This window comes from Jaculus jaculus, chromosome X (assembly GCF_020740685.1).
Source record: "Jaculus jaculus isolate mJacJac1 chromosome X, mJacJac1.mat.Y.cur, whole genome shotgun sequence".
NCBI lineage: Eukaryota > Metazoa > Chordata > Mammalia > Rodentia > Dipodidae > Jaculus > Jaculus jaculus.
This window is the reverse complement of record NC_059125.1, coordinates 147,113,957-147,130,091: the sequence shown is the minus strand read 5'-3', so window position 1 is coordinate 147,130,091 and position 16,135 is coordinate 147,113,957. Positions and strand designations below refer to the sequence as shown.

Below are 16,135 nucleotides of genomic sequence, written 5' to 3'. Positions count from 1 at the left end.
CCATCAGTGAGTTTCTTAAACCTTAACAATCCCCTCTGTGTTGGTTAATCTCTAGTTGTCAGCTTGACAGGATTTAGAATCACTATGAAGACAAATTTCTTAGCATGCCATTGAAGGACTGTCTAGATTAGATTAATTTTGGTTGGAAGACCCATCTCAACTCTGAGGTGGTACTACATGGGCTGCGTTCCTGGGCTATTTAGGAAATGAAAAGTTAGCTGAGCAGACAGCATTCTTTTATCTGTTTCCTCCATGATAATGTGATGATGTTACTCTGATTTTCTGCTCCTGCCATGCTTTCCCCACATGATGGAATCTACCCTCTGGAACTGTAAGCTAAAACAAACACTTTCCTTCATTAAATTGCCTCTGGTTAAAGATTCTACACCAGCAATAAGAAAGTAACTTATGCAGTCCCTTTCTTCATTTATAAGGTAAGGGTAAATATGATAACAAACAGAGCAAATAGGGTAGAGGCTAGGATGTAGATATCAGTGTATAAATAGATGCAACTAATTTATGTATATGCATCCTTAGGCGTCAATATAAGTTTAGCTGTCTTCAGGGTCAATGTTTCAAATTATGGAATGTGCTCTAATAGCTACAGAATCGATCAGCTATATAGAAACATAATACTATGGTATGGCAGGGCTGGAGGGATGGCTTAGCTGTTAAGGTGCTTGCCTGCAAAGCCAAAGGACTCAGGTTCGATTCCCTAGGACCTACGTTAGCCAGATGCACAAGGGGGTGCACGCATCTGGAGTTCTTTTGCAGTGGCTGGAGGCCCTGGTGCACCCATTCATTCTCTCTCCCTCTTTCTCTGTCAAATAAATAAATAAAAATATTTAAAATAAAATAAAATAAAATACTATGGTATGGAGAGTGGGTACATTTTTTAATAGGATGTATACCTTTGTTTAAGATTTATTTATTTTTATTTTTATTTACTTATTAGAGACAGTGAAAGAGAGAGAAAGAGAGAGAGAGAGAATTAGAATGGGCACGCTAGGGCTTCCAGCCACTGCAAACAAACTCCAGACACAGGCACCACAATGTGCATCTGTCTTATATGGGACTAGAGAATGAAAACTGGATCCTTAACACTTTGCAGGCATACGCCTTAACCAACAAACTATCTCTCCAGCCCAAGATGTATACCTTTTGCACAATATTTTATCCTATGTGATTTACATATCTTTTAAATATCTGTTACCTATCATCTGTTGTCTATCATCATCATAATTATATCTGTTATAGAAGCAGAAGTTAGGCAATAGTTTATAGTTTAAGTAACTTGCAAAGTTTCCCAGGCATTGCATCTCCAATGCAAGATTCAAACTTAAGTTAGCATAAAATCTACATCTTCTCCACTTCAAAGGGACTATTTTCCCACATGCCCAGTAATACAGGAGTAACAGATATCCAGGAGGAGCTAAGAAGACTATATCTCATTCTATCAGCAGACACTAAGGAGAACCACCCTAGTTCGAGTGTCAACTTTTAAATGAGAAGAGGATCAGCTAAAAACTGTGGATCCTAAGGGAAAGGGAAAGGAAAACTACCTGAGCTAGTAGGACTCTGGGGCCTGGAAGAAGTAGACCAAGAGGTCCAGTAATTCCTTCATGGTCAGCCCTATGGGAACTTCCATCTGTGCATATATGGCCTGTATCCTCCTCATGATCAATTGATTGATCCTGCAGTACCCAAGCCCTTCCCATATATCCTAGACTAGAGAGGAAGGTAAGGACTCCCATTTACTGTCCAAACATTTCTATTACTCTTCCCTGCTTGTCATCTCTTTGCATTCCCATCTTGTTTAAAGTTGGTCAGTCTGCAATTGGTAGCCTGAATGAGCCAAGTCAAATGAATGGCTACAGTAAAAGTGTGGTTTGGGTTTTTACTTACAAACCTCATTATGTTGGTAAGGCTTTATTTTGAGTCTAAATGACAGCTGAGGTCACAGATGGCAGCATGAATCATCAACAATCATTGACTCCAGTGAAGGAGAGTCTTTGCGTTTATTCTGGAGCAACTCTTCTGTGCTCCCATGAGCATGGCCCTGATTATAGCATCAGTGTGTAGAACACTAGCTGAGCTTTGGTCCTCCCTTCCAAGTGCAAGCTGCACCATCATATATTCAGCTGGAGTTGATGATCTAATGAAGGTCCATGACTTTAGTTCTAGTTCGCCTTTCACAAAATAAACAAATTAGAGAAGCCAAAAGCATCATAACTAATTTTCATTATGTTTTCCTTTGCCACTCTTTCTTTGTGTTGATCCTTGTCACAAGTGAAATTCTGAGATCATGATGTGCTAATACTTGCCAGTTCAGCCAGGCATGTCTAAACTTTCAAAATTATGACATTGTCATCAAAAAAGTTCACACTCCAGAACAAGACAAGTTACTCCAAAAATTGCAAAAATTCTCTTTCTTTTAGTAAGCTTATATATATTTTTTATTGGGCTACATCTTGGGTCATATGCCCAAAGATCACAGGTTGAGCATGTCTGGAAGCTTTAAAAGAAAAGAGAACAAATATTTGGGCCTTTTATCACTCTTACAGGGAATATAGGTCACTGGATTGATTTCTGAGCTAAGTTTTTCTCATTTAAGACCTGGAAATCAGGACCAAAATATATAAGGCCATCAGGTACAAGCACTTGACTCTTTCAATGTAAGTCCTCACCTGAGAGCAACAGATAGAGTAGATAAGCATACCTTTGTTGTCTCTTGTCAGTTTGTCAGCCATATCCCAGTGTTCATAGCCCCGAAGCACGTTGCTAGTGATGTTGACATGGCTAGCAGCCATATGGTGAATGCGCTGGGGGATGGTGACAGGGCCATTGTTACAGCTCCCCATTGCATTGATGGGAGACACATTGTTGAGAGACACTGGGGATGGAGTGTTCCTGGGGAAGGCAAAGAGACAGGCTGGGTTAGGCTAGTAGGAAAGAATGACAGCAGGGCTCTTGGCCTCCTTCACCTGGCTGGGATCTTTTTAGAACACCACTGGCTAGAACATTTTAGTGTGGTGAACATCTGTGAAACCTCAGTGGAATGTAGTTTCTTCCTAAAACACACTGGTTCTTCTCAAACTGTGTTTTACAGCTCTGGTTAACACCGTTATTTCTTCAAAGGACCTGGTATGGATTATTTATTCACCATGTTCCTGCCTCACCTAAGGAACCCACACAGGCAAGTAGTGCTGGCTCTAGACGAAGCCCACTGTTATCATTTCCTGACCCAAAACATTGAAATTCTTACTATATAGAGAGGGGTCTGTGCACACTGTTGTGTTTATTTTAAAATAGTACACAGATCTGTATGAAATAGTAGGGAGACCTGGAATTAATGCTACTCAATGATGTTGCTCTTAGTTTGGATATATATGGAAACTGTTGCAATGTTTCATAGAGTGAAATGGCCTAGAACTATGATGATTTTTCTACGTGCTGCAGGACAGCTACTGGCAGTTAAAAAACACTTGATGTGCAATATTGGTCTTTCATCAAATGATTTTGTGGAAACTACAATGACAGTTTATTCCAAATACAGGTGCCACAATAAGGCAAGTGCAGTTTATTAAAGCTCCCCTAAGAGCAGTACCAGAGAAGCTTGGGGAAAAATGATTCTGAATATCACTATAGGATACTTTAAGACATGTTACAGAGCTGGGCTGTTAATTGGTGACTGCCTGCATACTGGTTTATAAAGGGACATCTTCAGAGATCCGACTTTGGGCAGCACCAGTGTTTGAACATAGATTTTCATTGAGTTCTTTAACATCAATAACAAGCAGTTACCTGCTGGCTGTACACAGCATGGAGGTAATTTTCCTTCGAAGGGCTGAGCTTAGGATGGCCTACCCAGAGATAGTCCTGAATGTATGGGTGGCTCCCTGGGCGAACAGCAAGATTTATATTCCCCTCAGCAAGCTGATCCACCTTCACCTACACTGAACAATTTCATAGGCAGATGCACTCACTCTATCAGGACAGAACACTTTGAGAGAATAAAAGAAATGGGGAAACTTGTGATATGACACATCCCTATACATTCTAGCTACTTGGGTGGCTCATTGAGGAAGCTGCTTTGAACCTGAGCAACAAATCCAGATCCTGTCTTTAAAAAAGCAAAACAAATAAATATCTAATGAAAATGAGGTGAAGCTGTATCTGGGTCTCCTGACACCTGCATGGTTGAAAGAAGTGCTTGCCCACCTTAGCACATCTTCAAGGAGCACTGTCTCAAGCCCCCAGCCCACCTGTTTACCAGTTCTTACTGTTGACATCTCTGCATTCCAGGGTGGCTTTGTTTCTCAGAGCTTAAACCTGCTCAGAATAAATGGGTACCCTGTTGTGCAGCACAGATATATGACTGGGAGAATAAGTCACACATACCAAAATGCTGAAATGCTACTGACAAGCTCATTGAGCAATTAGAGCTTAAATCCTGTCGTTCAGATTCACAGCATCTATGCTCACAGCCATGTGAATATTTGGGCCATTTCTGCAAAGAGTTTATCTTCTGGTATGCTTTTTTTTCTGAGAAGAAAGATGGGTCACCCCACCTGCTCTGCACTTTTGTGGTCTAAGAGGTCTATGAGGGTTTCCCTGCTATGTTTATGATTTCTGAGGCATTTACTTGCTTGTTAATAGAATGGTTTATTCTTAAAGTAGAGAAGATATGGGAAAATTTCCAAGCCAAAAGACTTCAGCAAACAGGGCTAGCTAATGATGAAACAACAGTGAATGCTGGATTCTTTGTTGTCATGAGTTTCAAATGTTATTTCCTTTTTTTTTTCTTTCTTTCTGTACGGTGGTCATTAAATCTTGAATGCCAATTTATGGTAAGAAAGGAATACAATCTCATTTGTAATCTCTAGAGAAAATGACAAAGCTGTCAGGTGCCAGATGTTCAGAAAAGGACTGCGTGGTGCTGGAATACTAAAAGAATTGAATTCTAGGCCCAGCCTTACCACAAAATTGCTGTGTGTCTCTGAGCAGTCTCTTCTCATTGTGCCTAACTTCCCTACACTAAAATTAAAGTTTGGATTCAACAATTTCCAATCATGCCTAAAAGTCCTAAGGTCAAGTCAAGATCATATCCTTGCTTCATAATCTTGAAGAGCCTGTTTACACATAAATGTGGAAGCTAAAATAGGCTGATTATGGTTACTGTATGCTAGAAAGGGGAGGATGGTGGATAGAGGGAGGTTGGGAAATGGGTCTAAAATACAATTAGATAAAAGGACTGGTGTATAGTTAGAAAGGTGAAGGGTGGATAAGTTTGACTATATAATACTGTAGGTGAATATAGATTGTAAGAACTTATTATTTATTTTGCAAAGACATAGAAGAAAGGAGTTATAAGGTTATGTTACCAACAGACAGAAATGACACATGTTTAAGAACTTGGAAATTCGAATTACACTGATTTAATCCCTATATATTGCATACATTGTATCACATAATTATACACAATTATTGCACATGTTTACAAAAGCCCTTTAGAATTTATTATATTGAAGTTATCTTTGAGGGACTTAATTTTCCTTTCATTTTCTACTTTCTTCCAAGTGAATGATAATGGTTGCAAGAAGACTAAGAGTGGGGAGTCTTTGATGGTTAATCTTTTTTCTTAAATATTTTATTTTTATTTATTTATTTATTTGAGGGATAAAGATTGAGAGAGAGAGAGAGAATGGGCATGCCAGGACCTCCAGCTACTGCAAACAAACTCCAGACGCGTGCTCCCCCTTGTGCATCTGGCTAACGTGGGTCCTGGGGAATTGAACATGGGTCCTTTGGCTTTGTAGGCAAACACCTTAACCACTAAGCAATCCCTCCAGCCCTGATGGTTAATCTTAATCACCAATTTGACTGAATTTAGAATCCCCAAGGAGAGCTGAAGAGATGCCTCAGCATTTAAAGGTACTTGCCAGAATCTTCTAGGAAGTGCATCTCTGAGTATAACCATGAGGGAATTTCTAGAAAAAGACAGATAGAGCTGGGTGTGATGGCACACACCTTTAATCCCAGCACTCAGGAGGCAGAGGTAGGAGGATCACCATGAGTTCCAGGCCACCCTGGAATTCCAGATTAGCCTGGGCTAGAGCAAAACCCTACCTTGAAAAAAAAGGAAAAAAAAAGAAAGAAAGAAAGAAGGAAGGAAGGAAAGGAAAAAAGAAAAAAAGACAGATGAGCACCAGCATTCATTTTTCACTGCTTCATCATCCCCTTAGGTGTGAGTGAACTGTTCCTTCATATTCCTTCCCTGTATTCCTTAAAACCATGAACTCAAATAAACATTTATTCCTTAAATTGTTTCTTCTCAGGTATTTGGTCACACTGACTATTGTAGTCAGCTCCTTATAGCTGGTATGAACATCTAATCAGACACAGCTTATGGGACAAAGGGAGTTTATTTCAGCCTTACAGAGTCCAGGGGAACACCATCATTGGTGGAAGAAACTGGCCCCCTTTCATAGATCTAAGCAGAGAGACATCACCAATAACCAGAAGCAAAAATCTGAAACCACTAAAGCTCAAATCACTCTCTCCACACCTTTGGGCTGGAAGTCAGATTCATCCCCCATGCATATCTTAGCCCTGTACTCCAGGATTTGCTCCTAGCAACATGCCCCTTGTAGCAGGGTTCTGCCTATGAGGGTCTCAATTTTAATGAAACATCTGAATTTATGGGACCAGACATTCAAACTATCACACTTAAACTCCCACTGTGACCAAAAGAGCATGTTTTTTTTTTTTTTTGGTCATTACTATTCTTACACTTGCTTCTAAGCTCTGATCCTTTGAAAAACTTGTTTACATACCACATTGTTCTATGGAAATAGGAAAAAGTGAAATCATCTTAAGAAATTTTGAGTGTGACAGAGATGGTTCATAATAAGGTCACTCATCTTACTGTGCCTATCAACCCCAAAATGGCCCTCACCAATACTAAAGTGTTTTTTTCCCTGTCCTCTTTGTATATGCCTAGTCACAGATATTGTCCTTTGATCCACATTTCAAGGCATATACTATTGAGGACATATATACAAGTTCACAATTCCTACCACTTCTACCCACACTGTCCTGGTCCAACCCCATATCCTAATCACCTCATAACCACACTTGGCCCTTTGTTATTCCTCTCTCTCCTGTTTCTTCTAATAATCCATGTCCCTAAGAACATTCCACAGCTTTTCCTATTACCTTACATCTCTAAATGATCTATTAAACACTCTACCACTGGTTTTTCTGTATCTTTTTTGTTTGTTTTGGTTGCCTCCATGGTGCTACCCATAATTTGGCATATCATATATTTTAAATTACCTTTCTCACCAACAGAACTGAACCACAGTGGGGCAGGGATTTTTATCTACTTCATCCTGTTATGTACTACAGCATCTAGAATAGTTCCTGTCACATTAAATGGATTCAAGAAATACCAACTGAGTAAATGAACCAATTGTCTCTATACTTTATTTAGCATCTGCTACAGGTAAATGCTCTACAAAGTAAAATGTGAACAACTTATATAATACAAGAATTGAGATTTGTTTCTAAAGGTCCTGACAGTATTTCATACATTATAGACACTGATTAATGTTCGATAAATAAAATAATGAATGGCCTCTTTTTCATTCATTCATTACAACACATAGTTTAGTGACTGAGAAAAATGTATAATTTTCTGGTACTGTAGAGTAAATGCTAAAATGGGATCATACAAAACATACTATAAGAGTTCTGCGGGCAATATTACTTATGTTTTCTAACTTTCAAAGATTACAATGTCAATAGTAATTGTGGCAGCATTAATAGTCACCTTGTGTGTATGTGTGTGTGTGTGTTGACCAGCTACTGTGCACCAAATATAGTTCTCAGTGCTCCATAACTATTATATCTAAGCCTCCTGACAACTCTGTAGAGCTGTTTCTGTTGCCACTGTCTCACAGATAACAAAAAAAGACTTCAGAGAGAGTTTCAGAAAAGCTCAGCTGTTTCCTGAGAGCCATACTGAAAATTGCCCAGATCACCAGGATTTGACAGCAGATCCATTTTCTTCCAAAGCCCTTTGTATTTCAATTCTACTAGCTGACCTTGAATTCTTTCCGTGTATTGATGAAAGATTTCATATGACATATGCCCACTTCTTTCATCACCTATGTGTCCACAATGCTGTATTTCTAGTGTTCTTCCCAGATCCATAGGTATTTCACCTGTTTTCACACCAATAAAGACTTGCTTGATCTGGATGGCCCTTCCAATGGCCACCAGACTCTGTGCTGCTTGAAGTAGCCAGCATCTCAAGCAAGTAGACAAATGATACCCACTCCTTACATGTCTATAAAAATAGCATTTCAGAATACTCCAAATTGCCTTATTTAAAATTTTAGTTACCTCTCCTTTTTGTTCTGTCTATCACATTTAAGTTGGTTTTACAAACCATCATGACTTTTATAACCCTTTATCATGTGTCTACAAATCTGAGCCACCTCTTATTTCTGGGTGGCCTGTGATATGCATGATTCAAAAAAAATGAGCAATTACAATTGATTTGGTGACAAGGAATATTAAAATGAACCTCAATTGTGTGTGTGTGTGTGTGTGTGTGCTGTACATGTGTGCAGGTATACCTAAACATATGTACATATGTGTGGAGGCTAGAGGTTGATGTCCAGATCTTTCTTGATGGCTCCTACTCTTCTTTACTGAGACAGGATTTCTAACTTGAACCCAGAGCTTACCAATTCCATACTGGGGTTCCCTGTCCTAGTAATTGAGATTATAGCTGGGCTACAATTTCCATATGACATTTATGCAGGTGCTGGGGATGTGAACTCAGGTCCTCATGCTTGTACAGCAAGGGTTTTATCCACTCAGCTATTTCCCCAGCCCCTATAAAATATTATTTTTAGAAAAATATCCTATTCTACTTCTTGGTACAATTGTATTTCAAAAAGTACACTTAGTTATTATATTTTGAATTTCACCAATAAAATGTTGTGAACATGAGTTTCTCTATATATTCTATGTAATAGTCTTATTTGACCCCTTGTCTGGACCCTCCCCAAAAATATTTTCTGACCCCTGCTCTATTCAATTCTTCCTGTGGATTTTTGGAATGTTTTCTCCTAGTCACCATGGATGCTAGTTCCCAAGGATCTATTTTCTAGCCTTTGTTCACCTCTCCACTTATTTTCCTGTGACTCTCTCATGTATGAATGAGTAAGGCAGCTAGCATTACCTCTGAGCAGTTGACTTCCCAGTTAGAAGCCAGCTGAAGAGAGATTGAAGACAGGGACTCTGTCACTGAGTAGTACTATGACAGGCTTTGGATGGAGCCCACCATCCTTATAAATTTAAGTATGGTGTGCTAAGCAATTGTGCCATAGGAGCTCCAGAATGTATGGGTACATCATGGGCTCTTGCCACTGAAAATGGACTCCAGATGCATGTGCCACTTTGTACATCTGGGTTTAAGTTGGTACTGGGGAATCGAACCCAGGTAGACAGGCTTTTGCAAGCAAGTGTCTTTTTCCGATGAGCCATCCCTCCATTCCCACTCCCCTTGTCCATTGTGAGGCCAGAGTGTGGCAGTCTTGGATGGATATAAGAACCCATGTATGATCAAGCCAAAAGGTCCAAACTCTTCCTCTTGATCTTCTATAGCACTGTTGTTTAAGTCCTTCCCCTCTCTCCATTGAACTATGTTTTTCTATGGTAGCAGCACTACATATACTTCACCTGTTGTGGTGGTTTGATTCAGGTGTCCCCCATAAACTTAGGTGTTGTGAATGCTAGCTCCCCAGCTGATGGATATTTGGGAATTAATGCCTCCTGGAGGGAGTGTATTGTTGGGGGCGGGCTTATGGTCTTTATAGCCAATTTCCCCATGCCAGTGTTTGGCACACCCTCCTGTTGCTGTGGTCCATCTTCTGTTGGCCAGGGGGGTGATGTCCACCCTCTGCTCATGCCATCGTTTTCCCCTGCCATCGTGGAGCTTCCCCTCGAGCCTGTAAGCCAAATAAACCTCTTTTTCCCAGAAGCTGCTCTTGGTTGGGTGATTTCTACCAGCAATGCAAACCGGACTGCAACACCTGTGTTCTTATGCACTCACACAGGACCTAGTATGGGGCAGATGGACTTGAAGCATTTGCGGAATAAATGTGATGTAATCCTTGTGTGTTTTGAATTGCCTCATTCAAAAGCATGGAAGCTTACCAAAAGTGTGTGCTTGTTTCACATAGGAGCTGCTTAGAAACCATTATAGGAGTCTTTCAATGTGACTTCACAAGCTTAGAATGTGTTCTGAGTTTTTCCATTTTAGAATTAAAAAAAAAAATTCAAGTGATTCTTTAAATAGCTTCTTACATGACCTTGCCCTTGCTTCATTCTGTGTTCAGAGAAAATAGCTTTCTCTGGGTCTTTCAATGGTTATTTTTTTTATTTTCTGAAATTCTAGGGAGTAACATTCCTTCTTTTTGTTTGTCAGTATAAGTGTAAGACCTATTTTAACAATTTAAGTGGTAATTCCTTTCAATATGGTAATTGAGTTAATGTGTAGTTTTTAATGGAACTGTTCCCTTGCTCTGAATGTTTTATGATCTCTAAGGAGAGTTCAGTGGTTCACTGCTCTATGGATATTCATCAAGTAGTAGTAGAGACTATTGTATTCCCGAGAAAGTGTTTGGATCAAAGGTGCAAGCATTTGAAAATATGAAAAATTGACAAATCAGTTATAACAGGCCCTTTGTAAACAGATATTGTCCACAAATATCCCAGACCTACTGGTGGGAAGTTGGCTTGGAGTGTGTCAGGGCACTTTTAGAATCAGAAGCAAGTTATCAGGGACACATGGCCACTTCATGGTAGAGACAAAGAGGGCTCAGAAATTTGGTCTATAAGGAACATTTCTTCAGTAGACCTCACAGGGTATAAGGGCCAAACCCCTTTTATTTTAGAGAGAGGGGCAAATCTAGGGAGCAAGGGATCCAGTTAGCTTACCCTGTGAGATAAAAGGCATCCTTAGGTCCGGGGCAATAGACTTAAACTGCAGTACTGTGAAGCCCAGTTGAGGCCCCCAACAGGCAGGATCTACATGAGGCTGCAGGAATGAGTGAGTTTATGAGGCCTCACCTCAGCATCAGAGTACATTCTTTGATATTTCATGTCTGGAATATTTTAGTGTTAATATCAGAATCACCATGATGGTTCATATAATTGGCTGACTATGCCCCTTCCCATTTCAAGCTCTATTATGCCTTTGGTTTTATTAAACAGCATTTACCATGTATCAATAAATATTTCATAGGTTTTTCATGACCATGCGACTCATTGAAAAATCACTACAGTGGATTTATCTGTATGCACCTTGACTCCATGAGTTGGCATTGTGTTTGCCATCTCATTAGAAGATATTTTTATGGTCATAATTTCAGTTAATGATCAAATAGTGAGAGAATGTGGGACCACATCATTCTAAACTTTTCTTTCTTGCCATTAGCTGAAGCATGGCTATACTTCTGTGTGCACAAAAATGATCTAGTCTTAGAATTCTCTTTCATTCTTGAATTGTCAGAGGCATATTAAATTTCTTGAAAACACATTTTTGTAGAATACTTACTTTCCATTGCCTACCCATGGAGATGGTATCTGAGCGACTTTTGAAGCATTTTGCTAAAAGAGAGAGAGAGAGGGAAATAAGGACATCTATTTTGTGTTTTATTAATTCAGAAACAGATGGAAGTATGATTTCGAGTACATTAATATTGATTGCAGCATTTCTGAATGCAGAACTGGGATGTATGTGCACGTCAGCACACCACGACGCACACTCGATGAAAATAGCTGGTTAGGATAATTAGTGGGCTCCAATCAGGACCATGAAAGTCACTTGATGAAAGATCTTATATACTAAAAGGCCCAGTGAAATCAGACTTGGTTCTTCAAAAAGTGGTTTAATTATCTTCATCTGAAATTTATTCTGCAAAACAAGCTCTTCAGAGTACAAGAAAGCTTTTCACCTTTAGTTCCAATTGCAAACTTTTTTCCCTGGGCTACAATCTCTGACATCACACCAATATGTCAGAACCAAGCAGAAGCTTTGTTTGCTTGTATCCTTTCAGAAATAATGTTGGTGAAAATATTCATGACTGATATTTTTTCTCCTTTAGCAATGCAACTAGCCTAGGGCCGCATTGCCAAAGAACTTGGAACTCAGAATATTTTGTTCCTCTGATAGAACTGAGCAGGTTGAAAGAATTAGCTTTGTGTGTTTTTGTGGCCACAACCTTGTAGATCAGAGAAAACCTGACACCCTGACACTTACCATCACCACAACAGTAGAGGGATGTAACTCATCAAGCTTATCCTAATGGCCTCAACAGTCTGGAGCTCAAGTGGCACAGATGGCCAAGTCATCTGTGGCACTGAGCCTGAGTCAGACCTGCTCTTGGTAGTCATGGCATAGTTGATGCTCTGCCCACTACCTCTTGGCCACCAGTTCAGTTCAGGGGTGTTATAGAGAGTCACCATCCTCAGAGATATAGTAAGAATACAATGCTTCTCTAGAGTCATGAAACCCATGCAGATTTTTCATTCTTCAGACTTTAGTTTTAATCTTAAACAAGCTCAGCACATTCACAGGTGACTGAGGTAGTTAGCATCTGTTTGGTATTTGTAGTTCCCTTGCAGGCTGCAGAAGACAGATGCTAGAGCACTAGTTATCAGCGTGATTGAAAGGCCACACAGCATGAGAATTACATGTGGATATGTTTGAAATGCACATCCTCATTCCGTACCCCAGATCAAATACTTGGGGGATGGAGCCAGCACTCTGTCTTCACTGGACTTCTAGGGGTTCCAGATGTCCAGCAAAGTTCAAAATCCACCTTTCTATAGCACATGTTGAAAGATTAGATATCAGAAATGGTGGATAACTGCTGCCATGCCTCTATACATGGCTCCTCATTGGACATTTGCTATTTGACTCATTCAGCCAAGTGTTTTGGCGCAATTTAACCAAAGGGTCTCATGCCCTTAGAAAAAAAAAAGGCATTTTCTTTTGAGGTCAGGCTAATGGAAGGAAGCAATGAACATACTTGACTATAGATTATGGCCAGGAACAGTGTTAGAGCACAGAGCAGGCAAATTGAGTATCAGGTAACTGCTTGAATTTTCATCTTATTTCATTCGAAAATACAGGCATTCGTTTTGTGGTGTTTTTTCTTTTGTACACGTGTGCTTGTGTGTGTGTGTGTGTTCATGTTTGGTGGCATATGTTTATGTCTATCCATCCATCAAGTACAGAAGACAACCTCACTTGTCATCCTTAGGATTTTTTTTTTTTTTGAGAGTGGATCTCTTACTGGCCTAGAGGCTCACCAATAAAGCTATACTGGCAGGTAAGCAAGCCCCAGGGATCTTCTTTGTCTTCCTCTCCAGCACTGATATGACATGGGCATGTCATCACTTTTGATATTCTTACCTGTGTATTGGACATTGAACTCAGGCCCTCATGCTTACATGACAAGCACTTTAATAACTGAATTATATCCTCAGCTCACTTTAACATATGTGCTTGTAAATTGAAAATCTCATGTCTCTATGAGATGGCTTTGTCTGGTTCTCTGTTTGTTTTGGTAACCAAAACAATCAAATATCTTAAATTGCAACCATGCACTCAAAGATAGATGCACACCAGTACCAAGGTAGGCACAGTAACTTCTGTCAATGTCAAAGAATTTCTAGGCTGTTTTGTTTTCTTTAATACATGCTGGTTATAACCACAGTTACAAATGGTGTCCACCTTGTTGGCAGACAGAGGACAAAATCTTCCCTCATGGCGATGAAAGGCCATTTGGTTAGCCCATAAAACAGTAAGGATACTCTGTAACCTTATACCTCTAAAATCAAATCAGTGTAAGCTTTCCTCCCACCCCTAAGGGAAGGCTGCTGGGAGAGCCATGGCCAGCTGGAATGAGAGGTGTTAAACATTTGGCAACATCAACCTTGAATTAATCATTTGACATCTGATAATCCTGCCTGGCATGATTCATTAGAATTTTTTTTTAATTTTTTTGGTTTTTCGAGGTAGGGTTTCACTCTGGTCCAGGCTGACCTGGAATTCCCTATGTAATCTCAGGGTGGTCTCATACTCACAGTGATCCTCCTACCTCTGCCTCCAGAGTGCTGGGATTAAAGGTGTGCACCACCATGCCCGGTGATTCATTAGAATTTTGATCTCCCTGTGCCTACAAATTATGAAAAATAACTTTACCTTAAAATATTCCATCAGTGATCTAGAGTACTTCATGGCATGGTCCTTTTTCAGTTTAAACATCCTCAAGTAGAGAAGTGATAAGCAGCGATAGCTGTGGTGATAACAAAAGGATTATCTTAATACCAGTGCCTAATAAAGATTATAAATTGCAAAATACACATTCCATATTTTGTAGTTACCAGCCTATTGTTAGATAGAGGAGCACATATAAGTACAGTTGTGAAACATAAAGGTAGAATATTGATAAGGATATATATTGAGAGAGTAGATGTTTAGTCATTGTCTGAAGAAATATAGTAGTTAGCCTTTAACAGTACAATGGAAAACCAGTATGATGACCTAGAGTAAGCAGCCTAAACAGATCTAGAGTTTTTCCATCCATCTGCAGCAATTTCGCAGTTTCTCTGTGATAATCATGGGACTCACCATAATACTGCTAGCTTTTTGTCCCCATCTGAAGCCAAAGGGCTTGCAAAGTTCTTCAGCCTCATTGCATACCTTTGAAGAGAAAATAAATATTCAAGTGGACTGTGGATTACAAGTACATGACATTCTGGTAACCTGAGTGGGTTAGCTTCACTGATGCTCAATGCACAGATTGGCTGGTGCTCTCCTAAAAACACATACAAAAGATGATCTGCCTTACACAATGGGACGGATGTGACACAACTAAGATCTACAGGAGCCCATGTTTTCTGTGTACTAATTAATTATGACAAAACATTGTTTCTAGGAACATGTTAGGTTAAAAAAAAACAAAATTAGGACAACTAAACCTTTTCACTCCAGTGTGGAACAGTAACAATTAAAGTGAATTTCCATTGTATACAAAGTATACAAGCCCCATGAATTAATCATTCTTACATCTTAAAATGCTCTGAAATTGGTTTTCAGTAAAAGTCAAAAGTCAATCTAATTTCACTTTATGACAGATGAGGTAAGTAATAAGCCACTATGTCTGATTTGGGCTTGGGACATTTCACTCAAATATTTAAGAAGTCCTTTCTATTGGCTCAGAATTTGTATATGTGCTCTTTTTTTTCAGTCTTCAAACTGTGTAGGGAGCACATGTATGTAGACAGGCCTGTGTGTGTGTTTTTTTCTTTTTACAACTTGGGAGCTCATTGGCCTGGAACTCTCCAGTTAGGCTATACTGGCTAGTCAGCGAGCCCCAGGGATCCTGGCTCTGTTTTCTAAGTGCTGGGATTACAGGTATAGGCCAACATTCTCAGAATTTTAGTTGAGTTCTGGAGATAAAACTTTGGTCTTCATGCTGAGAAAAGCAAGCACGTGACTGACTGAGCCATGTCCCCACCCCTGGATATACTTTTATAGGTGTGTGTGTGTGTGTGTGTGTGTGTGTGTGTGTGTGTGTGTATGTGTGTGTGTGTGTGTGTGTGTGTGTGTGTGGTGTGTTTTAAAGGAAGGTCAACTTCAGAGCATTTTAAGATGTAAGAATGATTAATTCATGGGGCTTGTATGCTTTGTATACAATGGAAATTCACTTTAATTGTTATTGTTCCACACCGGAGTGAAAAGGTTTAGTAGTCCTAATTTCTTTTCTTTTTTCTTTTCCTTTGTTTTCTTCTTTTTCTTTTATCCAAGCACATCTCATTCTGAGCATTTAGAGTATTGAAAATCAATTCATTGCATAAAATCATTGTCTGAGCTTTAATGCAATCTCACAGCTACTTACGGCAGCATCAGTAATTGAGTTCAGTGTGGCAGAAGAAAATCTGAAGAGCATATGCAGGCAGTCTGGGCTAGCTCTCATTTACAGGAAGGCAATGGAGAGCTTTCCATGCTGTGATGCTTGCCTGCCTAACATCCCACTTACAGCAG

The 16,135-nt window shown here is 39.6% G+C and overlaps 1 protein-coding gene across 6 annotated transcripts in view; it reads right to left on the bottom strand.

The window, feature by feature from the left end:
* The window catches only part of Aff2 (AF4/FMR2 family member 2), a 551,228-nt gene that overhangs the window by 7,772 nt on the left and 527,321 nt on the right, over nucleotides 1-16,135 (bottom strand). For all 6 annotated transcript variants that reach the window (XM_045140221.1, XM_004668938.2, XM_045140222.1 and 3 more), the window contains 4 exons: nucleotides 14,720-14,791; nucleotides 14,291-14,384; nucleotides 11,636-11,688; nucleotides 2,720-2,910 (listed from right to left, as the gene is read on the bottom strand). In XM_045140221.1, coding sequence (XP_044996156.1) covers nucleotides 2,720-2,910; nucleotides 11,636-11,688; nucleotides 14,291-14,384; nucleotides 14,720-14,791 — 410 coding nt within the window. The remainder of the gene's footprint in view (nucleotides 1-2,719; nucleotides 2,911-11,635; nucleotides 11,689-14,290; nucleotides 14,385-14,719; nucleotides 14,792-16,135) is intronic.